The sequence below is a fragment of the Strix uralensis genome, chromosome 5, assembly GCF_047716275.1.
Source record: "Strix uralensis isolate ZFMK-TIS-50842 chromosome 5, bStrUra1, whole genome shotgun sequence".
In the NCBI taxonomy this organism is placed as follows: Eukaryota; Metazoa; Chordata; class Aves; order Strigiformes; family Strigidae; genus Strix; species Strix uralensis.
Genome location: NC_133976.1, coordinates 60717680 through 60744386, shown reverse-complemented (window position 1 = coordinate 60744386; position 26707 = coordinate 60717680). Strand labels below are relative to the sequence as shown.

The following is a 26707-nucleotide window of genomic DNA, read 5'->3' as shown; positions in this document are numbered from 1 at the left end:
CAGGTTTGAGGACACAAGAATGAAAAAGACGAAGAACTCTGATCAAATAACAACTCAAAAGATATTCAGATGATTAAATGTTTTAAAGTTTTAAAAAAAGAATAATTAAAAATTATCTAAAAAGTTGCACCCCATAGTCCTTTAAGAGGATGATTTCTGAGCAGAAAGTTTCAGGGGAAAGGAGATAGGGATCTGCAACGTCCTTAAAACATCAAATCTATCAAGCTTTGTTTCTGGCACGTTCCTTTTGTTTATGTACCTCACATTTTTCCACTGCTGGTTGCTGCCCACACTCAGAGCTGTTCCCTGCCACAATGCCAGCCCGCAGGCTCTCACTGTCGCCTGTCCCCTCTTCCATGGAAAAGGTTTTGGAGTGATTGCCACGGTGGTGCAAGGGGCTGCGACTCTGTGCCAGGCTGAGCTGCTTGCGAAGCACACGGTTCTCCTCCTCCACCTCCCGCATGCGGACTTCCAAGCTCTCGCGCTCCTGCTGGCTTGACACCATGTACCGAGGACTGTGGGGCTGGGATTCAAGCGGAGGCAGTGACACTGGCTTCCCATCTGCAAGAGAAGGAAACAAAACACTTCTGTCAGAATATACTTCAAGCTGCATTTTCCTTTAATGTCAGCATTGTGAGGCAGGGAAGTGTTTCAAATACAGCCACATTTTACACAGACTTAGCACTTCAACGCAATGCTTAAGTGCATGGTAAACGTGGACAAATGCTGAAGTTCTATGAGCTACAGGTCCCACTAATTTTAAAACCACAGTAAAATATAAGCATGTGTTTCTTTTGTTCTGAATAGGGCTGCCTGCCACTCTCTAGTCTGGGAAGACAGTCAAGAACAGAAGGATTTAATTCAAAGATAATTAATATACAGTTAAATATATTTTAGATATGGGAGGAAAAATTTATTTTCCTATTCCCCATTTCCTCCACAGTCAAGCTACAGTATTTTGGTTATCATTTTGTGCCAAACAGTAGCCCCAGCTGATTCACATGTGAGAAGCAGATGGTTTTTATTCAGCAACACAGTGCTTGCTGAGAAATAAGAGGTTCAGAAGGACAGAAACATTCAATACACATGTGGGTCAAATTCTGGAAATTATTTTGGCTAAAAAAGACAAGGGAATTTTGAAAAAAGAAAAATGGCTCAATTCAACACCTTTAACTGAAAAGTTGTATTTCAGAAATATGAAACACTTTATTTTCACATTTTCAAAAGGTATCTTGTTAAAAACAGCAGTAAAAATGAGCTAGATATAAAGTATAGAAAACATAAATTAACCTGAAACAAAGGTCCATAACCAAAGACAACAATTGCAACACATTCTGCCATCACTTCCTACTATATTATTGCTACCAAATTTTAAGTGTGCAAACAGGGATGCAGCTGATGTGTTTTCAAAGAAGACACATTTTCACACAACTTTAATATATATATACATATACACACAGAGTACAAATGCTTGAAAGATGGTAAAAAACCCTCAAACTAAACTACTGTTCAAAAATTTTCAACCAAAATCAAATTGAAACAAAGCAAAAGACAGTGAGCTATCCAGTGTCATAATTAGCAAGACATTCCCTTACAGTGAAGTACATGAGTATCTTATACTAAGGTATTTCTCTGAAATAACTTTCTACCTGCATGTATTAAAAAAAAAAAAAAGTTTGCTATTTAATAACTTTTCCAGTGCAGAGTCCCTTGGCTTTATCAAACACCAGCTTGAGTGGTTTAGAAAATGGAAATCATGCAGTTATTATTTAGCAGTTCTCAACAAGTACATTTCTCACCCTCTGACTCAGAACCATCTCCCTTCTATAAAGATTTGGTCATTGCTTGTTCTCTTCCGTTGTTTCATATTTACATGACTGGTGACGAGTCCTCTAAACTGAGTTAATGAAAAAACAGCTATAGAAATAAAAACTTCGATTCTAATTTCCATTGTTGACTTATATAAGTGTACATACTTCCTGTTATCTATATAAACAGCTATCCTGGTTTTAATACATCATTTGGATAGAGTATCTTGCATTTCCTTGCAGACTTTCTTCTGCAAAAAGTTTCTATTATTTTTCAATTTATTAATTTTACCATTAGCAAGGCTTATGAGTAAATCTGAGCTTGAAAAATGTCTCAAGACAGAGTCTGTTTGGGCACTGATATTTTGGAACTTGAAAACATAGCTATTAAAAATTAAATGACAGAATTGAAAAGCCTGAAAATTATGGGTGCAACAATAGAGAAATGTCACCATTAGGACAGAGCCATGCTACAATTACGGAAGTGCAATAAAATACTGAGTTATCTTTCTCCATCCAGCTTGGAAGGCATGGAACTGGAATTGTGTTATTTCTCAGCTGCTGATACCCAAGCTAGGAAGACTAAAACTAATTTGGATGTGATTATATTGCACTCCTATTACTGGACAGCGAGACTGTATTGTGTATACACTCTCAGATAAAAAGAAAAACAGCACCCCTACTCACTCACCCACAGAACAACCAACTTGTGTTATCGACATGCAATGCAAATCTAGCCGAAGACTTCATTGGCAATAATAACTCTCCACTTGGTGAATAGCCAGTATGACACAGATGTTACTTATCTCTTCCTGTTCTTGTCACTGGATTCGGCTACCTTCTCAAATAATTATCAGAAAAGGTAGCAAGATATGAAAGTAAATCTTGGAACAACATTCATCAAAATCTCAAAATACGGAAGAAATTAGGCATCGCTTTCAGTATTCTATGGACATCAATAGGTCATAAATGTTGTTTTGCCAAAATTAAAAATTAACAAAAACGCTACCATTCTTTACATCTAAACAATTGTAGCTATATTCATAAGAACAGTTGAACTGTTTCTACACAAACAGCATAGTCTGAGAAAGGAACTGAAAGAAAATATCACCTCACTGCCTCAGACTGGAAGTTGCAGCAACTAATGAGACCAGCTCAGTGTTTATGCAGCTTCAGCTTTAAATGCCAGTAAACCCCACTACTGTCTTCTCAGTAGTACATATTTCTGCTGGTATGTAAAAGGTAGTAAGGAAATCATGTCAGGAATTATACAACCAGCTAGCTTCTTGATCTGAAATATTTAATTAGTTGAAGTGTATTGATTTACTATAAAAATTATCCATGTTTTGCTATAAAGTGCTAAACACAAGACATTTTCTGGGATGATCTCCTCAGGGTTCATACAGCTGGACAAGTCATGTTTTGTACTAACATTGCTGATTATTCTTCAGTGAATCTTGATGTATTTGGTATATTTGTAACACTCCAACTCCCTGCTGCAAAGGATAATGTGACAATTCCAGGACCCATATGAAATAAAATCAAAAGTGAACTGAGTTTGATCTTAAGACTGAGAAATCATATAATTTTTGTCATAAATGTTGAGATGATCTAGCTCATAATTTTTACACATATGAGGTTGGCAAGGCCTGTGGCTAGGTATTATTTGATTTAGTCCTATTACCAGACTGGATGTGTGAAGATATTTTTATTTCAGTGAACATACAGACATGGCAGAATGCCTCTTGGGAACTACTGCCTAGTAGGTAAACTAGGCTAGTAAATTGTCTAGTAGGTAAACACATGCTACCCTGATCTGCTTCCTATCAGTTTCAAGGCAATGCAAGAACTCTGTATTTCACCTCATATTTGAAGAAGGAGTAAGTGGACTAATGTAAGGCAACACTGATATTTGATTGACTGTGTGTGCTGCTTGGTAGAAAAGTTAAACTGATTGCACTGCACTTGAGTTTTATAGTTTTAAGTAACTGGCAGAGTGCTCTGAGCTGATGTCTAGGCACTTTTTATCTAATCTAAATCAAAATAACATAACACATAAAGACGTCTGTGTGACTTTGGGACAAAAGATCTCCCAGGGAACACTGCAAGGAATATTGCTGTGTTCTGAGGCAAGTAGTACACTTCTGAATAGTGCAATAAATAATAACAAAGCTATTATTTTTTATTTTTCATTTGGGGTTATTGCTCTATTTTTGGGCCTTGGCAGTCTCAGATTTAATATTTTTCTTTCTATTTGTGTCAAGCCTTTTACTTAAGACTTTTTGTGCTAATACAACTGTACCACAAAAATAAAAATCACCTACAAAATTTCACTGTCCACAAAACAAAACCCAAACACAAACCTGAATAATGATTTCATGATTGATAGCAGTCAATGACTTATCATCACAGTAGGCCCAACAACTCAGAAAACTTGACAATATGCAAGTTATGAATTCTGTGGATTACTGAATGCTTCTGCATGTGTGGAGTCACCTGTATTTAAGGCAAGAGATTTCATGAAACTTTACTTAAGCGGAGCACCTTAAGACACTGGAAGAAATAAAGTCTATAGAAAGCAATCCAGCATGGTTTATTTGAAAGAAGGACTGAAGCAGTGGAATTTTCTTGCATAGAAAACCTAAAGGATAAGCATTAACACCAAGTTCCTAGTTTTGTAGTTATCAGACTTGGAAAAGTGATAGTCCTGAAAAGGACTCGGCAGTGTTGGAAGCTTTCTAGGGAGAAAGGCACAGAGAAAATAAACTTTAGCCAAAGGTTAACTGCAGGGCTGGATAAGGGAGAAAGAAGCAGAGTGCAGGGAAGAAAAATTCACCCCAATTCAGAGGAGAAGATAAGTGCAGAAGCAGCGATCCTGAGTTTCTCAGATGATCCTGATCTGAACTCAAATGCTTAAAATTTTGTTAGGCACTGAGACAAGAAAATTTATGTAGCAAGTTGTGGCATTTTTTTCCTTAATTTTTTACATTTCTTTTTTATTTTAAGTGCAAACTACTTGCTCTTTCAGCATCTTTACAAGGTCTAGAGGTTTCTATGTGTTTTAGCTATTATTCACCCCCTGCCTAATAGCATGTAATGCCATTATAATGAATTAACTGATGACAGCAAAATCTAGGCTCCCTCTGAGATAAGAGGAAGTTATGCTGCTCACAGATAATGTTTCAGTCTGTCTGACTACAGATACAAGAAAACACCACTCCTCCATTTCACATTTGTTCACATCTGAAAATTCACATTATCAGTGCACCCTTTGAGGACTAGCAGTATAACAATTTTAACTAAAAGCCAACATACTGCAGAAAGAACTGGGATAGCAGGCAACCAGCCTCATGAATTTCCCCCTGTTAAGGCCACGAGCAAAATCATTTGAAGTTCATTCCACAATTATTTTTTTCCCCATAAAGACCATTGTAGAGAACTCCATGGACCCTAAGGGAAAAGAAAAATAAGAAGTCTGCAGTGAGGACTATGGAGACATAAAAGCTCTGCTTAAGCAGATAAACTGTCCCTTTTCTTTAGGAGCTCTATCTCAGCTTTCATCATCTAACTCCTTAGTACTCCATGAACTTCTGCTCAGCTGGATACTCTGGTAGGTATTGGTTATATGGGCAGCTATGAATGAAGTCCTTTTGTTAATAGTTTGGTACTTCAAGATATATGCCTCCACAAGCAGGTGCTAAGGCATCCCAAGGTGCCTATTCTCACACTCACCAAGGTATTTTTTTCTCCGACGCCTTTTTGTGAATCACTGCAGTGTGATCTCAGCTGGAAGTAGAAAAACCTCGCCCAAATAGCCATCTTAATAGTGGAATATAGTCTAAGCAATTTACTCCAGATCTGTGAAAACAGAACTTCTTCATTCTAACATGACCTGAGGCAATTATGAGCTTATGCTTCCAAGTTTCAGTGGTAAAAAGTTGTGCCATTAAAAGATGTCACAGTAAGAACACTGAAGGCTGATGTCCACTAGACAGAGACAGCACAAGAAATGACAACCAAGCCTTTCCATACTGCTCAAAGAAGTTTCCTCAGCTCTTGACATAAAAGATGCTCCCATCAGTATTAAGCACAAACCCTTCTTGGGATTTGGCACGGACAACAGATGTGATAAATTACATGTTCACTGGTAAGAAGAGACTCTTTCCTCACAAGATGCCAATCAATCATCATCCTTGGACTTAGGCAATAGTAATTGCACTTAGGCACTTCAACATGTCCTTTAAGTGCTAAATCTGTGTTCACTTCCACTGCTATTAATGGTAGTTAAGCATGTGCTAACATATTTTATTGAACCCGAACCTGAACCATTCAATTCCACTGCAGGCCAGCCGTACTTAAAGGATCACATTATTGCCTGCTGCTCATATACAAGGAGATGCCCTCCCACTGTCCCTTCCTCAAACAAAATAGCCCCCTACAATCAGTGGATTTGGAAATTAAATGTATCATACACAAAAACCCTACACCCACAGAACATCAGATTTGGGAAGTGTGTCGGGTTTATGTGGCAAGGTTTTGGTAGTGGAGGAGCTACAGAGGTAGCTTCTGTGAGAAGCTGCTAGAAGTTTCCTTCATATCTGATAGAGCCAGTGACAGCCAGCTCCAAGACAGACCCACCCCTGGTCAAGGTCGAGCCAATCAGTGACGGTGGTAGCACCTCTGTGATAACATACTTAAGAAGAGGAAAAAACTACTGCACAACAAATGCCAGAAGAGAGGAGTGAGAGTACATGAGAGGACCAACTCTGCAGACACCAGGCTCAGTGAAGAAGTAGGGGGAGGAGGTGCTCCAGGTGCCGGAGCAGAGACTGCCCTGCAGCCCATGGTGAAGACCATGGTGAGGCAGGCTGTGCCCCTGCAGCCCATGGAGGTCCATAGTGGAGCAGATATCCACCTGAAGCATGGGGAAGACCCCATGTCAGAGTAGGTGGATGTACCCAAGGAGGTTGTGACCTCATGGGAAGCCCATGCTGGAGCAGGTTCGCTGTCAGGACTTGTGACCCCATGGGAGACCCAAGCTGGAGCAGTCCATTCCTGAAGGATGGCACCCCATGACAGGGACCCACACTGGAGCAGTTCGTGAAGAAGTGCGACCCATGGGAAGGACCCATTCTGGAGAAGTTAATGGAGGACTGGCTCCTGTGGGAGCGACCACATGGTGGAGCAGGGAAAGAGTGTGAGGAGAAGAAGTGGCAGAGACAACATACGATGAACTGACCATAACCCCCATTCCCTGTGCCCCTGTGCTGCTCAAGGGGAGGAGGTAGGGAAAATCAGGAGTAAAGTTGAGCCTGGGAAGAAGGGAGGAGTGGGGGAAGGTGTTTTAAGATTTGGTTTTATTTCTCATTACCCTACTCTGATTTGATTGGCAATAAATAAAATTAATTTTCCCAAGTTGAGTGTGTTTTGCACATGATGGTAATTGGCGACTGATCTCCTTTATCTCAACCCAAGAGCCCTTTGTTATATTTTCTTGCCCCTATCCAGGTGAGGAGGGGGAGTGATAGAGCATCTTGGTGAGCACCTGGTGTCCAGCCAAGGTCAATGCACCACAAAACTCAAACACTCAGAAGTTTGCAAATGTGCAGATGATGGTCTCCTGTCCAATCTTTGCTGTCATTCCCTTGTGCCTGATGACAAGATCATTAATTGCATGATCACCACTTTATTTCCAAAGGACCCTGGCATCACGGCATGCCCAAAATGGATGGTGCTCACAGCTGTTCAGTAGCTTGTTTAAGCTCATCATTCAGTTTGGGACTACACATACCTGTGGTGGTTTAGGCCCTGCCGAGACTCGAGGCCAAGCTGCCGCTGCCCCTCCACCACACTCGGACCGGACAGGGCAGGGAGTGAAATACAATCGCCAAGGTTGAGATAAGGAAAGTTTTAATACAACAGTGTAAAAGCAACAAAATGAACAACAACAATAACACTAACAATAACAGTAATAACAATGAACAGAACAAGAGATGCACCGTGCAGATACAGCAGTAAGGGCACTGAACCCAACCAAAAGACGTCTACCGTCTTCCCGTGCTTGGGCGCCCGGACATGACATCAGCATGGTATCGAATAACCTGGCTAGAGCTCCCTCCCCACTGCTGGGGAAACTTAACCCTATCCTAGCTGAAACAGAACATAATCTACCCTTTTATTCTATACCATCTGCGTCATGCCCAGCTGCCATTTAGAAATTAACAATAACAAAAAAAAAAATTAACAAAAGCACAATATAATTCACAGCATGTTCTCACGCAAAATCAAGTCCCCTTGTGGTACGCATCGGACCTCTCCATCCTCCTGCATCACCCACCAGGTGCACCCAGGTCCTTGAGCAAAAGCAATCCCGTGGATGGGTTTGCCTTTGCCTGGCACACGACTAACCCAGACCATTTTTCCCAGCATATCCCTCATGCGCAGCACAGGGACTCTATCCCCGTCTACAACACGTGGAAGTTTTGACTTAGTCGGGCCAGCTCGATTGGCAGATCCTCTTGTGTTGACTAACCAAGTGGCCTTAGCCAGATGTGTGTCCCAGTGTTTGAAGGTTCCACCTCACAATGCTCTCAATGTAGTTTTTAACAGTCCATTGTAGCGCTTGATCTTCCCAGAGGCTGGTGCATGGTAGGGGATGTGGTAGACCCACTCGATGCCGTGTTCTTCTGCCCAGGCATCTATGAGTTTCTTTTAGAAGTGAGTCTAATTGTCCGTCTCAATTCTCTCTGGGGTGCCGTGTCGCCACAGGACTCGGTCTTCAAGGCCCAGGATGGTATTCCAGGCAGTGGCGTGGAACACTGGATAAGTTTCGAGTCATCCAGTGGTTGCTTCCACCATTGTGAGCACGTGGCGCTTGCCTTGGCGGGTCTGTGGAAGTGTGATGTAGTCGATCTGCCAGGCCTCTCCATATTTATATTTCATCCATCGATCTTCATTCCGCTGGAGCTTCACACGCTTGGCTTGTTTGTTCGCAGCAAACGTCTCACATCCGTGGATGATCTCTGCGATGGTGTCAATGGTGAGGTCCACCCCTTGATCTCGAGCCCACCTGTACGTTGCATCTCTGCCTTAGTGGCCTGAGGTCTCATGGGCCCACCGGGCTATGAACAGTTCACCTTTACGCTGCCAGTCCAAGTCCACCTGAGCCACTTCGATCTTAGCAGCCTGGTCCGCCTGCTGGTTGTGTTGATGTTCATCAGTGGCCCGACTCTTGGGTATATGGGCGTCCACACGGCGCACCTTCACAACGAGGTTCTCCACCCGGGCTGCAATATCCTGCCATACTTCAGCAGCCCAGACGGGTCTGCCCTTGCGTTGACAGTTGCTCTGTTTCCATTGCTGCAACCACTTCCACAGGGCACTTGCCACCACCCACGAGTCAGTGTAGAGATAGAGCCTCGGCCACTTTTCTCACTCAGCAATATCCAAAGCCAGTTGGGTGGCTTTCACCTCTGCGAACTGGCCCGATTCACCTCGTCCCTCAGCAGCTTCATTGACTCGTCGTGTGGGATGCCACACTGCAGCCTTCCATTGTCAATATTTTCCCACAATGCAACAAGACCCATCAGTGAACAGGGCATATCGTTTCTCCTCCTCTGGCAGCTCATTATATGGTGGGGCCTCCTCAGCACGTGTCACCTCCTGTTCTGATGACATCCCAGAATCTTTGCTCTCTGGCCAGTTTGTGATCACCTCCAATATTCCTCTGCCGTTGGGGTTCCCTATTTGAGCCCGTTGTGTTATCAACGCAACCCATTTACTCCACGTGGCATCTGTTGCGTGATGTGTGGAGGAAGCCTTTCTTTTGAACATCCATCCCAGCACCGGCAGTCGGGGTGCCAGGAGGAGCTGTGTTTCAGTGCTGACTACTTCTGAGGCAGCTCAAACTCCTTCGTACGCTGTCAGTATCTCCTTCTCAGTTGGTGTATAGTTAGCTTCAGAGCCTTTGTATCCCCAGCTCCAAAAGCCTAGAGGTCAGCCTCGGGTTTCCCCAGGTGCTCTCTGCCAGAGGCTGCAGGTAGGGCCATTCTCCCCAGCTGCTGTGTAGAGCATGTTCTTAACCTCCTGCCCTACCCGGACTGGCCCGAGGGCAACTGCCTGGGCAATATTCTGCTTAATTTGTTCAAAAGCTTGTTGTTGCTCAGGGCCCCATTCAAAATCATTCTTTTTGCGGGTTACGTGGTAGAGAGGGCTCACAATCAGGCTGTAGTTTGGGATGTGCATCCTCCAGAACCCCATGGCGCCCAGGAAAGACTGAGTCTCCTTTTTGGTGGTTGGTGGGGCCATGGCTGTTATCTTGTTTATCATCTCCATTGGGATGTGGCGACGCCCATCTTGCCATTTTATTCCTAGGAACTGAATCTCCCTTCCAGGCCCCTTAACTTTCTGTCGCTTGATGGCAAAACCAGCCTTCAGGAGGATTTCAATTATCTTCTTTCCTTTCTCAAAGACTTCCTCAGCTGTGTCCCCCCATACAATATCATCAATGAACTGCAGGTGTTCTGGAGCCCCACCTTTCTCCAGTGCAGTATGGACCAGTCTATGGCAAATGGTGGAGCTGTGTTTCCACCCCTGGGGCAATCGATTCCAGGTGTACTGGATACCCCTCCAAGTGAATGCAGACTGTGGCCTGCACTCTGGTGCTATTGGGATGGAGAAGAACGCGTTAGCGATGTCAATCGTGGCGTACCACTTGGCTGCCTTCGTCTCCAGCTCATACTGGAGCTCTAGCATGTCCAGCACTGCAGCACTCATCGCTGGCGTAACTTCATTCAGGCCACGGTAGTCCACGGTTAGTCTCCATTCGCCATTAGGCTTTCTCACTGGCCATATAGTGCTGTTGAAGGGTGAATGAGTCTTGCTGATCACCTTCTGGCTTTCTAGTCGATGGATTAGCTGATGGATGGGGACCAGGGAATCTCGGTTAGTACAGTACGGCCACTGGTGCACCATCTTGGTAGCAGTTGGCACTTGCTGCTCTTCAACCTTAAGCAACCCCACCACCGAGGGATCCTCTTGAGAGGCCGGGTAAGGTGGACAATTGCTCAACCTCCTCCAGGGCAGCTATACCAAAGGACCACCGGTACCCTTTTGGGTCTTTAAAGTACCCTCTCCTGAGGTAATCTATACCTAGGATGCACGGGGCATCTGGGCCAGTCACAATGGGGTGCTTATGCCAGTCCTTCCCAGTTAAGCTTACTTCAGCTTCTAATAGGGTCAGCTGTTGGGATCCCCCTGTCACTCCGGAGATACAGATGGGTTCAACCCCACTGTAGCTTGATGGCATCAGGGTGCACTGTGCGCCAGTGTCTACTAAGGCCTTATATTCTTGTGGTTCTGATGTGCCAGGCCATCAGATCCACACCTTCCAGTAAATCCGATTATCCCTTTCCTCCACCTGGATGGAGGCAGGGCCCCTCTAATCCTGCTCAGCATCACTCACTTGTCGTAAGAATGACTCCTGCGAGAATGACTCACAGGTCCCCTCAAGAGGGTCAGGCATAACGTTGGCCATTCTATTCTGTCTGGGGGATTTCTGACTGGACACTGGAGCTGCGTTTCTCTTGGAACACTCCTCTTTCATGGTGGTTTTCCCTTTCACCCGCTGTAATCGTGCAGCTAGGGCGGAAGTGGGCTGTCCATCCCACCTCCTCACGTCTTCTCCATGGTCGCAGAGGAAGAACCACAGGGTGCCCCGTGGTGTGTACCTTCCACTGCCCTTCTCTTGGGTGGGGAAGCGCCTGCTTCTAATGGCTGAGACATCGGCCCGTGCAGGTGGAATGTAGGACATGTCCTCTTCCACTTCCTGGAGCCTCTGAGACAGTTCCTCTACAGCTGAAGCCCAGGCATGTTGGGAGGAAGGGACATTTCCCTCATATTGCCGGAGCTGGCCAGCCACTTCATCCACTGTGTGAGTCTGGGTGTCTCGCCACCAGGACGCTACTGCTAATGCTTTGGAATGTGCCTCTGGTCCACTTTGCAGGAACTTCCGCCACATCAACTGTGTGCAAGGGGCCTGATCTGGATCCATGCGTGACCGCTTGTCATTCAGATCAGCATAAACCATATCAAACACAGCCAATTCCCTGAGGTTCTGAATGCCTTTCTCCATGATGGTCCACCTGCCTAACCACATAGGACATCATCCTTGTAGGGGTACCTCTCCCTCACAGCGAGCAGGAGTCGCCTCCAGAGGCTGAGGGTTTGAGTCTGTTTCCCTATCGCCTTATCAATGCCAGGCTCCCTGGACAAAGATCCCAGCTGCTTGGTCTCTCTCCCCTCCAGTTCCAAAACACCAGTTCCACTATCCCAGCATCGGAGCAGCCAGGTGCAAATTTGGTTGCCTGGAAGGCGGCTGAAATCCTTCCGCAAATCTCGCAACTCACTCAGGGATAGAGATCGGATGATTACCTCCGGTTCTTTCCCCTGTTCTTGTGCTGGGCCTGGCTCATCTCCATCCCCTACTACGCGAGCTGAGTTTTTGCTATAATTGGTTTTCTGTATCGGAGTGACTGGTACTGGCACTGCCTGTCCCTCTGGCCCAGTTGCTGTACCAGTAAGTTCACTTTCAGATCCTGCAGCCCTTTCTTCCCCTTGAGGGCAGTGAATAAAGACAACACAGTATACATGGGAAGCCCCCAGCACATCGCAGTGAGTTGTGTCTCCCGGGGTTTGTCAGATTGGCAACACACCTTTTGCAAACACTCCATCAGTTTATCAGGACTCTGCATTTGTTCAGGAGTGAATTCCAAAACGTTGGGGGTGACCACTGACTCAGGCACTTGCCCATCTTTTCCCACACACCTTGCCATTTATAGCTATCTGCCCTTGGGGCAGGTTTCCGGGTGGTGCCATTATTGGAGAAGTACCACATGGCCGAAAACAGTATCTGGCAGACACTCAGAAAGCATTATGCCGCAAGCACACTGGCCTGGGTGCTCCCAGGATAGCTGAAACTCTCAAAAACTGAGAGGATCTCTTCCCCGGCTCACCCATAGAGGGGGTGAGACCCCTAACAAAAGCCCAGGCAGCAAACAGGTACCGGTTCACCCCCACAAGCAGTGATACAAACACATTATAAGCAGTCAGTAGCCAGTACAGCAAAACAAGACCCTTGACACGTTTTCCTCCGCCAACAAACACCAGCACTGGGAACACAGAGTGGATATAAGGATTAATCCAGCCCCACCACGCAAGCAAGTTAGCCAGCACTGCAAATGTTCCTTATCAAACAATACAAATAAAAACCGAGAAATTGCACCTAACAGATTGCTCCTTTTCTTTTTGTCCTTATCTCAACCGTCTTGAGCCCCACGCTGGGTGCCAAAAAGGCTATGGTGGTTTAGGCCCCGCCGGGACTTGAGACCATGCTGCCGCTGCCCCTCCCCCACCCTCGTACCGGATGGGGCAGGGAGTGAAATACAAACCCTGGGGCTGAGATAAGGAGAGTTTTAATACAACAGTGTAACAGCAACAAAATAAACAACAACAAGAACAATAACAGTAATAACAATGAACAGAACAAGAGATATACCATACGGATACAGCAGTGAGGGGACCGAACTACACATAGGCCGTCCCTGCTCTTTCCCGCGCTTGGGCGCCCGGACCTGACATCAGCATGGTATTGAATAACCCAGCGAGAGCTCCCTCCCCACTGCTGGGGAAACTCAACCATATCCTAGCTGAAACAGGACAATACCCTGTTCTGAAAAGAGAGTTACTTGTTCCCTCATTGGCCTATGAATGCAGCACAGGGATCAGTGACTTATTTTTGAATTTATTTGAGTGAAAGCTGGTACTAACAGTCCCTCTTTACAGGCAGGTCAGAGAAGTTTGGAGTAATTAATGACAAAATAAAATACCAGTTTTGGATGCACAATTGAGATGGTTCTGATGTAGTTTTTCAAAAAATAAGCACCTTTTCTGGACTTCATTTGTTCAGGCTACAGACCTCATGTTCTGCATATGCAACATATGCATACTTAACATTTCTGTAAGGTAAGACACTGCACGGTGGAAATTCAACAAATGGGAAAAAAACAGTTATCAGTCACTTGTAATAGCTTTGTTTTATGAACATCATGTAATGAACTCAGTGGTAGAGATGGCAACAATTTTCTAGGGCAGGTTTGACTCCATAAACTACAAAGCTGTCCCTTTTCTTTCTACGCGCCCCTGCCTTGTTCATGACACACCTTCCAGTCTCTTCAATTAACTGAAGGGAGTGGTCCAAGAACCGCTCACCACCTTGCTGCATTTGCTCTGCACACAAAATGAGGAAGGGGTTGTGTCTCGGAAAGAGTTAGCAATTGTACCATCAACAATGGCATCACATTGCATAGCTGTAGAGAGCGGTTTATGTGCTGGCTGAATGAAATTCTGGTACTTCTAACAGGGATGGTAAACAGTAAAAGACCCTAGGTAAATAAGCATGTAGTAACAGAATGCAGGAAGAAAAAGGGAAAGAAAATCTAAACATATCATAAATCTTTCCAGAAAATGGATGTGGATCTTTTTAATAGTTTGTTTTTTTCAAATAAAGTATTAGTTTATTAGCTAATGTTATGAATGTTAGCTTATTAGCAAATTTAAAACAAGTACTCATAAGTCTTCAAATGATTTCCTCCTTTCCTTATCTAGAATACAATGACTTTTTTTTTTTTCTTTCTTCTGTTGTCTTCTGATTCTTCCTTTCCCTGCTTTGCATTGCCTTGGTAAAATATAAGCCTCTCCAAGAAAAGGACTACAAATAATATTTCCCGCTTTCCATTCGGACTGGAGATGTAAGAAAATAATGTCTTATCAGATAAGCACTGAGTGAAAATAAGATTTTATCAGGGACTTAGCTTGACAAAGATAACATGTTATCAAGAGGGGAAACTGGGCAAAGATAACACGTTGTCAATATCAGGAGTAAAGCTTGGTGAAAATAATGTTTTAATACCTATTAGAGTCTAAGTAAGCCATCTGTGCTCTTGATGAATTGTTATTTTCTCCAAGCCCCATTCTTGTAAAGATGCTGATTTTTTGGCAAACCATTTCTGTAGCAGTTGGGGAAGGAGGGGAGAAAGAGGAGAAAAGGAAGTTCTTTCTCCACAAGGCTAGGGGGATATTCTCTTTCTTTTCAAAAGCCTTGCATGCAGGTAAAGATTGACAGTGTGACAGCTTGGAAGACTTAAACGTTCAGACACCAAACGGGTATTGCAGGGAAAACTCCTACAACAGTGCTCTGCAAGTATACTGCAGAGAATCCCGTAACAGGAGAAGGTCAATACCCCTTCTGTTCTTGACCACACTATCCGGGCCCAGAAGCACTTCTCTACAGAGCCCATAACCAGCCATCACTTAGCAATGACTTTTTGTCATAAATAACCACATCACAACTAGCACTTCATGTCACTTGGGGCACTTGACTATTTGTGTCACTTGTGGGCACAAATAAATGACCCCTTTTAGATCAGTTGCAGACATTATCACTGTTCAGTTAGAGGTCACCATTCCCACAGCTTAGCTGACCCGAAGGGTCACACAACACTTCTTACCTCATGCAGTACAAAGCATCCAACTCAGTTTAAGTGGTCAGTGGGCTGGTTTGAGTTAGCCTGAATGGGGCTAGCCTCGAAGCATTCCCCTTTACCACCTCCACTATGGGGGTAGAGACAAACCACTGTCTAGTGGGTGTCTGTGCCCTAAAGCTGAAACCTTCTGCAACTCAATTATAAATCTTTGGAGTTACAATCCAGATGAATTTAAATAAATTGTGGCACCTCCTGGAAAATGAGAAATCAATTCATAGTAGGATGTACTACTAACTGCCTTAAATGGCAGAATGTAGGTGAATGCCACTGGTTATTCATAGGAATGGGCAAGCAGGGAATAATTAGAAGAGAAGCTGTGGAGGGACTGTAGGAGTGTGATGTGAATAATAAAGCACATGTAGGAAAAAGCATATGAATGATATCTGCAGGGTAAGTATTTGTAGCCAGCTGAATTTCCCTGGTGTACAGTAGCAGTGGGAGGGAAGACAATGGGATCTGTTAATCTGAAGATGTCCTATAGAGGAGCTGCATCTCTTTTTTATTAACCATTTCGGTTATCTAATCTTATGCCCAGAGATTTCTCTATGTTCAGGTGTGAGCTTGGTCTAAGGTAATTTCTGAGGCCCTGGTATAGTGAATACATAATCAACAGCAGGCAGCCGTTACAGCTCTCTAAGGTAAAGCATGTGCCCAAATGCATCTGCAGCTGTACACAGTACTGTGACTATCATTCATGGCAGAGAGATGTAAAAGACTGAAACTCTTCTATGTTGGCTCCTGCTCAGTAAAACACTGGGGAAGGGATAGGAAGGGAAAAAGTCTAAAATATAGCATTTTACAGTGTTTTTTAAGAGTATAGAAAGTACAAGACATAAATGTCTATAAGCTTAGGAAAGATTATAAAAATACCTATAGGTTTTTTCAATTGCCACAGTAACCACAAGCATGAGGCAAGTACGCTCAATCAAAGCCTAGTAGTAGTTAATTCAGATTCTGTTGCTGATGATTAGCCTCAGCTGCTCATCAATAGAGACTCCAGCTGATAATTATTAAGTTAAACTTCTGAGCAGTATTTGCATATGTAAAGCATGCTTTCCCTGCTGAAGCAACAATGGATGCTATAATGCATTTCCTGATTGTACAGCACTTGGATTTGGGCAACCTGGGCAAGCGTCTGCTTTGCATATCCTTCCTTACCCTCATCAGGCCAGCCATTCAGAAGAAATGCACTTACGCATACTGAAATCTACAAACGAGAGCAAAAAACAGTCCTAACCCTGCATAACAGGAAAAATGCAACCATTCATTTCAATCAGAATATCTCTAATAAGAATAATATAAGACAGAGTTTTTCATATTCCTTGAAATATTTACCCAAACTTCCTTACAACCTGAAAAATGCATAACAACTGCTCTGTGACAAGACAGCCTGGTCACCTTAAAAACATGCAGAAACAACAGTGGACAGATTCAGCTCATTAATTCCTAGTGATCTCTGAATGTGGCCCCCTCCTCCAAAGTATCATTATGTAGTTCTTTGTTTAGCCTTTTCTCATGTCACTTTCTCTAGATTAGAACTTCATTTCCTGAATGGTTAGAACTGATCAGAACTTCATTTTCCATTTCTTGGTCATCAGTCACAGCCATGCTCCCCAGTTAACTGCAGTATCAAGAATACAGATACACACAATGTGTAGACTACATTTATGTGTGGAATTCTCCATGTTTTAATGAATGTATGACAGATGAGGCATGCCCAGATCTGCTCAATATGAGAGGAGTTCATATGCACATTTGCTTTAAGGATAAGGAAACAGGAATTGGGAAGATCTTTATGGAATCTGTAACACAACTACCTGCCCCCATGTAGCTACTGCACCACTCTGGTTTAAGGGTCCATCATAGGCTTACTATTAACAGACCTGAATGTTTCTTTATCAGACAGCAACGGATAGTAAAACAAAAGATTACCAAGTTTGGCTTTGGTTAAACATGGGAGATGAGTTGAAAAAAGGAGGTCTAAGGGAATGTAGGTAGTCAGCCTCTCTGAAAGCCAACATTTAGGCTCTTAAGGGATAGTTTAAAATTTAGCTATAGCAAAATTTATGTGTATTGCTACAAGTCACCTGGTAGCACTGTTACACACAACCTCAAAAGTTGATTTTCAACACATCTACAGAAATGGTGCAGTATTAGTTCAGGCTGGTTGGTGCTGCTGAAACCTGCTGGAAAGCTTGCTATATCCCTTACTCTCCCTTGGTACAGAGATGCCATCAGAGAACCATGTGCTGGTATTTTGACTGAGACTGCTGGAAAAGGAGATTATCTGAATAATGACTGAGTATCAAGGATTGTTCAAGGATAAATAACTAAATAAAAAATCCAAATTCTGTACCATTTCTTCCTTAACAGGAACCAGATCTTTAAGAGTCTCCAAATCTTATAGACCTCTAGCCAACAACAGATATGAGCACATATATATATATATATATAAAGGCAAGTAGCAAAGAACATATTTTCAAAACAATGATTTCTCTTCTTTCCAAATCTAACTGAAGATTACATATGCAGACAGAAATATTGCAAGTTTATATTTCTAGTTTAATATGATGCTATGAAATAATATCAGTATTATTTCACCGATGACATAGCAGTGCATAAGTTATTCATATCTTTCAGTATTGAGTCTTCTATTTTCCCCACACATTCTGAGCACTATTCATTTGCTGCACCTGTCATTTCAGCTACTTCAGTCCTGAAGAACACTGAGGGGAAAATGCGAATAACTGCACATTCAGAACGCATAAAGGCTGATCAGTGTTATGACATTTATCTTCACTTATGACAAGAGATAAAATAACTCATAAGTTAGTTTCCCATCCTCCTCATGAAGAAAAATGTCATAACAAATCGTCATGTACTATATACAGCAAAATTTCTAACACAGTTTGCTGAGAAAAAAACATCACAGCAGTGATGCAGATGGTAGGTTACATGTCATGGTTATGACATCAGAAATGAAACACACAGCATTTTAAAATAGTAGATATAAAAATAAGCCATAGTAGTAAAAAAACCACCCCAGAACAACAGTTCACAAATTAGCTAAAGGCAACTAGATTATTTGCATGAATTATAATTACATTAAACAGCAATGAGATGTCCATACAGTTCAGTGTAATCCTAAATAGATTTTCACATTTTCTTATTTCCCCACATTTTTCAAATAAAAAGCCACAGCTGGCCTATATGTTGTGTTTGATAAAATAATACTTTTCTACTTAAAATCTCCAAACCCATAATATACACAAAAGGGAGTAATGAAATTAAAACAAACAAACTAGAAAGTAACTCTTCATTCTCATGAAATCCCATGGAAATCAACAGTGGTTTCAGAATTAGCCTCAGTGTGTCTAGATATCCACCCCAGGACTACAATCTATTTTTGGTGACCAGACTCCTTTGACATATAATATAGAACCTCTTTTTTGCATTAACTTACTTAACATTTACCTTTTAAAAAATATTTAGCTTTCATATATTAGAGATAGTCCTTCTACAAAGATATAATAAGTATGTACAGAACTGATTTTATATCAGATATATCATATCAGGTAGATACAGATTTAATTTCAATCGGTGACCTAGGTTTCCTATAAAACATGAGGAAATTACTCTTCTTTATGATATTCTTGTTTTGTTACAAAAGTGAAGACAGCATATCAGAAACAATCCTATTTCAAAGTGAGTCAAAGGCAAAACTCAGTGACTTTGATGAAAACAAGCATAGGTCTAATATTTCATGATATTCTGCACGCATACAGCATGACAGTGTTAGTCATTTTTATGTTGTAACATAAATGTACATAGTGCTGTACTGTGGTAGGTCAGAATGTGGGCCATATCCCGTGTGCCCCATCACAAACCTGTCGAGCTTCAAGCAGCAAGCAAATGAAAATTTTCATTTTTGAGCAGCCACAAGTTTATTAAGGTTAAATATCATCAACTAACAGCAAGATTTAGATGTTCTGCCTACTAAGATTTTGTTTTGTAATAGATGAGATATATCTTTGAGACTAATTCACATTTCTGCTCCAGTGCACAGAAACATCTTAATGTATGGTTAGGATCCTAACTAAGGATCCTAGAGAATATGCCTATTTTTGTGTAAGACAACATTGAGGTTAAGCCCCACTGACATGTTTACTTACATGTAAAGTTGCTTTACTCAATCAGGGCAGCAGTGCTCAGTATTCATGGAATCTGCACGTACTTAAATAAGCACTCTCAAGTGCTTTTTCTCAAGTATATCTCTTTTTTTTCCTAAGTTTTCATTATTTCCAGAAATTTATTTCAAAAGCAGAATATACTGTGGGAGACCTTTTTAATAAGTACAAATGAAATACTACAGTGTAGCATTTTTAATGATGCTTTTGTTAGGTAGCCTGTGATCAGGGCTGATGGCCATAGGATTTCTACAGTGATGTATACTATGAACTAACTGATGTCTGTGACAAGTTTTTGTGTTGGGGTAAAGGGAAGTTGAAGGTGGAGGCATTTACAAAAATTCTTGTATTATGTTTAGGAGTAAATAGGTTGTGTGTAGTGATCAATTACAGTCTTGCAATTGCCCTTTATTTCTGTTGATAGACTTTCATTAAAACATCTATCCATCTTCCTTTGTTAGTGTAATTATAGATTTATTAATTTATATAATTTGAAATATCTTTTGTTATTCTAAACTCTAAGTGAAACAGATGGAGACTTGACCAAAATTGATTCATATTAAAAGAAAAAACAAGTCAACACACCTTATGCCTAAAGAACAACCAGACATGGAAAAAAACAATAGATCAGCTACATAAAAAATGCTGCAACTGTAAAAGTCCTTTAAAGGTCAAGCTAAAGAAGAAACAACAAGAGCAAATAAAAAAAAAAAAAAAGAAGAAAAGAAAAAAGTAGCTTCCCTTCCCCATCTACTCCCACCTTGTTCTAGAAAAAGTTAATGATCTTAATCATTACTTATACTTACATATTCCCTATTAAGTTGAACTAACCTAGACACAAGAATCAGTTGTTAAGAACTGACACAGGATAAGGTTGAGGAGGGAATGCTAGAAGGCCATTGCTTACTTCACCTTTCTTTTCCCTCTGAGAAAAGGCTGCCTGCAGTACATACCCTTACAGCAAATAAGAAAACATGGCCTTCTCCCTTCTAAATTATGACCATCTGTCCAGGAAGAAGAGGCAGAAAATAGAATAAGAATACCTTATTGTGGTATTACTATCAAGTTTTACTTCTAAATTATGCTTTCTTCTGGTCTTAACCGTCATTAAAATAAGTACAAATATTGAGTTATACCAGCTCTGACTTCATGTGCTCCTCTGAAGAAAATCCTACATTTCTATCAGAATATAATACACATTTTGTCCCTTATGTTAAAATTCCACTTGGCAGGACATTTGAATGTGATTTCTTGTGTTTTGAGAGATAGTCTTTTGTCTTTTGAGAAACTGTAACTTCACCATGTATGTATTTAAAATTCATACTAGGACCTTATGCTAGCACATTGTATGGAAACAATTTAGTTTCTTATACGAGTACAAATATTTACTGTAAATTCCTTCAGACAATGCTTTTCTTTCTTTTCCTGAATAATCTGACTGAATTCAATCAACAGGGAAACTAAAATTCCAGACTTGCCTAAAGACCACATAGGTCTATTCTACTCTACTATTATGTGACAGTCATTAAATCTTGTTCCAACTTGGAACATTAAGCAGCACACAAGATGTAAGAGTGAGCAAAGAATTTGCTGCCTGTGTTCAATATTTCCAGTTCTTAAAATTATATTTAGAGTCTTACAATATTTTAGAAATCTCGGGAGTTACATGAGAAAATATCAGTGCTTCCTGCTTGTTTGTTTCCTTCGCAGCAAGATCTCATTTTCATCTCTGCAGGAGAAAGCTGAAAAAACCATGACCTGTCACAATGAGAAAATCAGGAGACAAAGCTCTTAAAAACTTCTAATTTTAGATATAGTGAATTGTGACTTTTGAACACTTTGAACTAGCAATTCCAGTTTTTTATTGTGACTGTTGAAATGACTTGTGCTTTACTATGATGGGTACATTCTGTAACAGCAGACATGTCAGCTAGAGTGCTTAAATTGGAATGGCCAACACCTGCGTTAAACTTGGGACAGCTATCAGGCATCAATTCAGCCTGAAGAGTGCTTACTAAGACAATCATAAGTGGTGTTTAAAAGAGCACTAAATATCCTACGGAAATCTGCAGAAGAACTTTCAAGACAACAGTATTACACCAGCTAAATAAACAAACAACATTAACAAATATTTATGATCAATCATTTGAATTATTCCTTTTTTGTTGGAATTATTCTTGAGAAGGCTCTGTAGGCAAAGTTTTGTACTGAAAAACATGTTATTTTTACTGATATCTTCCCAGTACACATAACAGGGTTTTTCTTTTTCTCCATACTGGGCACCCAAAAGGCGTCTGGATTCCAGGAAAAAATGCACAGATAAAGCTAAAGTGATACCAATTCCACTCTGTCACACTATAGCACTTAAAGGCAGAGGTTTAACTCTGCCAAGAATATAAACCTCCAAATCTGTTAGATACCAATTGCTATGTGTTTAATTTCACAGCTGTGCCTTTTTGATTTTCCCCCCCCTTTTTACACTTCTCTTGTTCAAGCATTTTGGATCTGGTTCTTAATCAGGTCCTGATGATCCTTAATGCCTTAATTTCAGAGCCCAGCATTCCCCAATTCCCTTTCTTCATTTTGAAATTTCTGCAAAGTCTATATTCAATCTCTGTGTGGTTGTGCAGACTGTAATCCCTCATAATAGGCTGATGCTGATCCTGTTCTATGGATTAACCAGTGTAAAATGCTTATGTAATGAATTTTCATCAATTCATACCTTCCAAACTCAGCCCTGAGCAGCCCAGGTATATCTAATCTAACTGACTGGCTTTTATGAGCTGCACACAAGAGATGTGAAAATAAGCCTCAATCGCACAGCTACAACCATGTTGTTATTTATTTAACAGAATGAGTATATGTGAGGAATCCTAAGGTACACTCTATAGTTACACATCACTGGATTTAGTATAGTGCGTGTTTCTTTGAAAATTGTGAAATTACTATTTTCAAGCCTGATTTTGATTATTTCTCTTAAAAAGAGAGAGGAAAAAATATAGCTGAACTTCAAGGTAATTCTGCTGCTTTCTTCTTGTGAAATCTATATTCCCATGTCAGACAGTGTCTGAGTTATCAAAGTTATGACCCTAAACTCAATTAGGGAAGAATGAAAGTAATTAAGTAGGGGATGAAGTGACAGAGTATTCAAGGTATAAAACATCTCATATAGGTGAGGATTCTCTAAATCAGATAGAAATTAATCTATAAATTCAGCCTAAAACATAACAGCTTGAGCCTTCACTTTCAAATATTCTAAGACATTGTACAAAATTCAGTACTTGTTCAAGTGGGCACCATTCCCAGTGAAACAGTGGTCTATATAAGGTAGGAGTAATTTCTGTATTCTGTATTCCTAGCAATCTCCAAATGCACTCTGAGACAGTTATTGTTGAAATGTTCCTGTATCTGTTGTGGGATGGTTTTTCAGGTTGTTTTGTGATCTCAGGAATGCTTGTTTCCTTTCTTAATTCTGGCTGTTTCATACCCACCATGGCAAAAAACAATTACAGTAAATACTTTTTACCATAAAACCTGTAAAGTAGACACCACAGACGTGCTGTTAACACTTTGTATTGCATTTCTTTTTTCTTTCTCTATTTTCTTTCCCTTTGGTGAAGTAAATCTAAACAAGTTGGCACTGAGCTACAGGAATGACCAAGAGCTACAGCTACACATTTTAAACGCAGTGGCGAAGTAGCCAAAAATTATTTTTTCATCTGCTAATGACAGTATACTTTTAGGAGAAATATGTAAGAAAACCTAGTGAAAACAAATCTCTTTTACGTATCAAAACTCATTTCTGCATAGCTTTTATTGACAAGAATCATGCATTTATGCATAAAACTTATCAGGATAATTGGTTAGTGCTCTACAGGCTGTTCACTCATTTTCTCTTTAACAGAGATATGTATACCCAAATTCTCAAGGTATGAGTAGGTGAAGAAGGATGGTAAAGAAAATTTCATTATGTTCTGGAGTGCTCAGAATTGGTGCTGCATGGCTGAAAAAAGAAAAATCTACTGCTTTGGAGAACTGGGATGTAACTTGTGCTACTGCTACAGGAAAAATCTGTGGCCAGGTCTTAAAGATCACTTAGATGATTTAGAAGCACATTATATTAAAAAAAATAGTCACTGGGGAGCCTGAAAGGCTTGAGAGAAGCAGATTTTCAAACAAAAGCAGGTGTCTACAATGCAGGTAGGTGCACCTTTAGGCATCTATACTAACTCAAATTGCTTAAATGTCTTTAAAAAGAAAGTCCTAACTGACTAACTTTGCTCTTGAATATGAGACTTAATATTCTTTTGAAAATACTATCCCAAGACTAATTATAAACCTATTCTGACAGCCAAGTACCTGCCAATGCTCTGTAAGCAGACAAGCCTCAGCATATACAAGGGATGTTTAAAGGAAAAGAAAACCCACAAATCTGAAACATGCTCTGTATGTCAATAGCTGCTACTAAAAGGTTTGACCACATCCAGTTCTAATTTCTATGTCGTACTGCAACAATTTGGCTTCGAAGATGTTGTTAACTTCTGCTTTACATTTATTATATTGATAAGGAAAATGCTGCCAAAATTGAAATTTGACCTCTCTTTACTATTTTAATAAATGAGAGAAGGTACTGCCTTGTCCTACATAGTGACGATTAGCTTTGTGCAGCTAACAGAACAAAGCATTTCAGTCAGCTCTTGAGTATGAGTTTTGATAAACGTAGCCTAGTTTTAGGCTGCTCAGTTCATCGCAGTGAGCCTGAGGCTGTCCGTACTCAGAAATTACAGAATCAGAACAGATTCTATTCTTAGAGAGGCCAGGAGAGGGCTAAGCAGAACTGACATCCTGGACTTCCAAAGGGCTGACTTTGTCTTGTTTAGGCACCTGCTTGAAAGAATCCCTTGGGAGACAATCCTGAAGGGTATAGGGGTCCAGGAAGGCTGGGGGCTCTTTAAGAAGGAAGTCTTAATGGCTCAGGAACAGGCAGTCCCCAGGTGTTGTAAGAGAAGCCGGCGACAGAGAAGACCACCCTGGCTGAACAGGGAGCTCTGGTTGCAACTCAGGGAGAAAAGGAAAGTTTACAGCCTTTGGAAGAGGGACTAGCCACTCACAGTGATTACAAAGAGGCTGTGAGGCTATGCAGGGCAGAAATCAGGAGGTCTAAAGCCCAGCTGGAAATTACCCTGGCTTCAGCAATCAAGGATAACAAGAAATGTTTCTATAAGTATGTCAACAGCAAAAGAAAGACCAGGGAGAGTATCCATCCCCTGCTAGACACAGGAGGAAACATGGTAACAAGTGATGAGGAAAAGGCTGAGGTCCTTAATGCCTTCTTTGCCTCAGTCTTTAATAACAAGACTAGTTGTATTGAGGGAATCCAGCCTCCTCAGCCAGAGGACAGAGACTGGGAGAACAACCCCTCCACAATCCAGGAGACAGTCAGTGACCTACTGCATCACGTAGACACACACAAGTCTATGGGACCAGACGGGATACACCCGAGGGTGCTGAAGGAGCTGGCTGGGGTGCTTGCCAAGCTGCTTTCCATCATTTACCAGCAGTCCTGGCTGACCGGGGAGGTCCTGACAGATTGGAAATTGGCCAATGTGACGCCCATCTATAAGAAGGGTCGGAAGGATGATCCAGGAAATCACAGGCCTGTCAGCTTGACGTCGGTGCCTGGGAAGCTGATGGAGCAGCTCATCCTGAGTACCATCACACAACACATGCAGGACAACCAGATGATCAGGCCCAGTCAGCATGGGTTTATGAAAGGCAGGTCCTGCTTGACAAACCTGATCTCCTTCTACGACTGGGCAACCTGCTTATTGGATGAGGGAAAGGCTGTGGATGTAGTTTACCTCGACTTCAGTAAGGCCTTTGACACCGTTTCCCACAGCATTCTCCTGGCAAAACTGGCTGCTTGAGGCTTGGATGATCGCACGCTTCCCTGGGTAAAAAACTGGCTGGATGGCCGGGCCCAAAGAGTTGTGGTGAATGGAGTTAAATCCAGTTGGTGGCCGGTCACAAGTGGTGTCCCCCAGGGCTCGGTTTTGGGGCCACTCCTGTTTAACATCTTTATTGATGATCTAGACAAGGGGATCGAGTGCACCCTCAGTAAGTTTGCAGACAACACCAAGTTGGGTGGGAGTGTTGATCTGCTCGAGGGTAGGGAGGCTCTGCAGAGAGATCTGGACAGGCTGGAGCGATGGGCTAAGGCCAACTGTATGAGCTTCAATAAGGCCAAATGCCGGGTTCTGCACTTTGGCCACAACAACCCCCAACAGCGCTACAGGATTGGGGAGGAGTGGCTGGAGAGCTGCCAGTCAGAGAGGGACCTGGGGGTGTTGATTGACAGCTGGCTGAACATGAGCCAGCAGTGTGCCCAGGTGGCCAAGAAGGCCAATGGCATCCTGGCTTGTATCAGAAATAGCGTGACCAGCAGGGACAGGGAAGTGATCTTGCCCCTGTACTTGGCACTGGTGAGGTCGCACCTTGATTACTGTGTTCAGTTTTGGGCCCCTCACTCCAAAAAGGACATTGAATTATTCGAGCGTGTCCAGAGAAGGGCAACGAAGCTGGTGCAGGGTCTGGAGCACATGTCGTACGAGGAGCGGCTGAGGGAACTGGGGTTGTTTAGTCTGGAGAAGAGGAGGCTGAGGGGAGACCTCATCGCCCTCTACAGCTACCTGAAAGGAGGTTGCAGAGAGATGGGGATGAGCCTCTCTAACCAAGTAATGAGTGATAAGACAAGAGGGAATGGCCTCAAGTTGCACCAGGGAAGGTTTAGACTGGATATTAGGAAGTATTTCTTTACAGAAGGGGTTGTTAGGCATTGGAATGGGCTGCCCAGGGAGGTGGTGGAGTCCCCATCCCTGGAGGTGTTTAAGAGTAGGGTCGACATGGCGCTTAGGGATACGGTGTAGTTGGAAACTGTCAATGTTAGGTTAAAGTTTGGACTAGACGATCTTCAAGGTTCTTTCCAGCCTAGATGATTCTGTGATTCTGTGAACTTCTTGTGCTACTGATTCAAAGCCACCATGCAGTAGTTAAGCCAAATTTGACAGAAGAATACCAAGCAGCCTCGCAGAACTCTAAACATCAGACATCT

The 26707-nt window shown here is 42.0% G+C and overlaps 1 protein-coding gene across 6 annotated transcripts in view; it reads right to left on the bottom strand.

Moving 5' to 3' along the window:
* LARGE1 (LARGE xylosyl- and glucuronyltransferase 1) overlaps positions 1-26707 on the bottom strand; it is a 354353-nt gene that overhangs the window by 203739 nt on the left and 123907 nt on the right. For 5 of the 6 annotated variants that reach the window (XM_074871306.1, XM_074871310.1, XM_074871308.1 and 2 more), the window contains one exon: positions 260-561. In XM_074871306.1, the coding sequence (XP_074727407.1) occupies positions 260-561 (302 nt within the window). Of the gene's footprint in view, positions 1-259; positions 562-4171; positions 4277-26707 lie in introns of those variants that run through there. The other variant, XM_074871311.1, reaches the window with a different exon arrangement.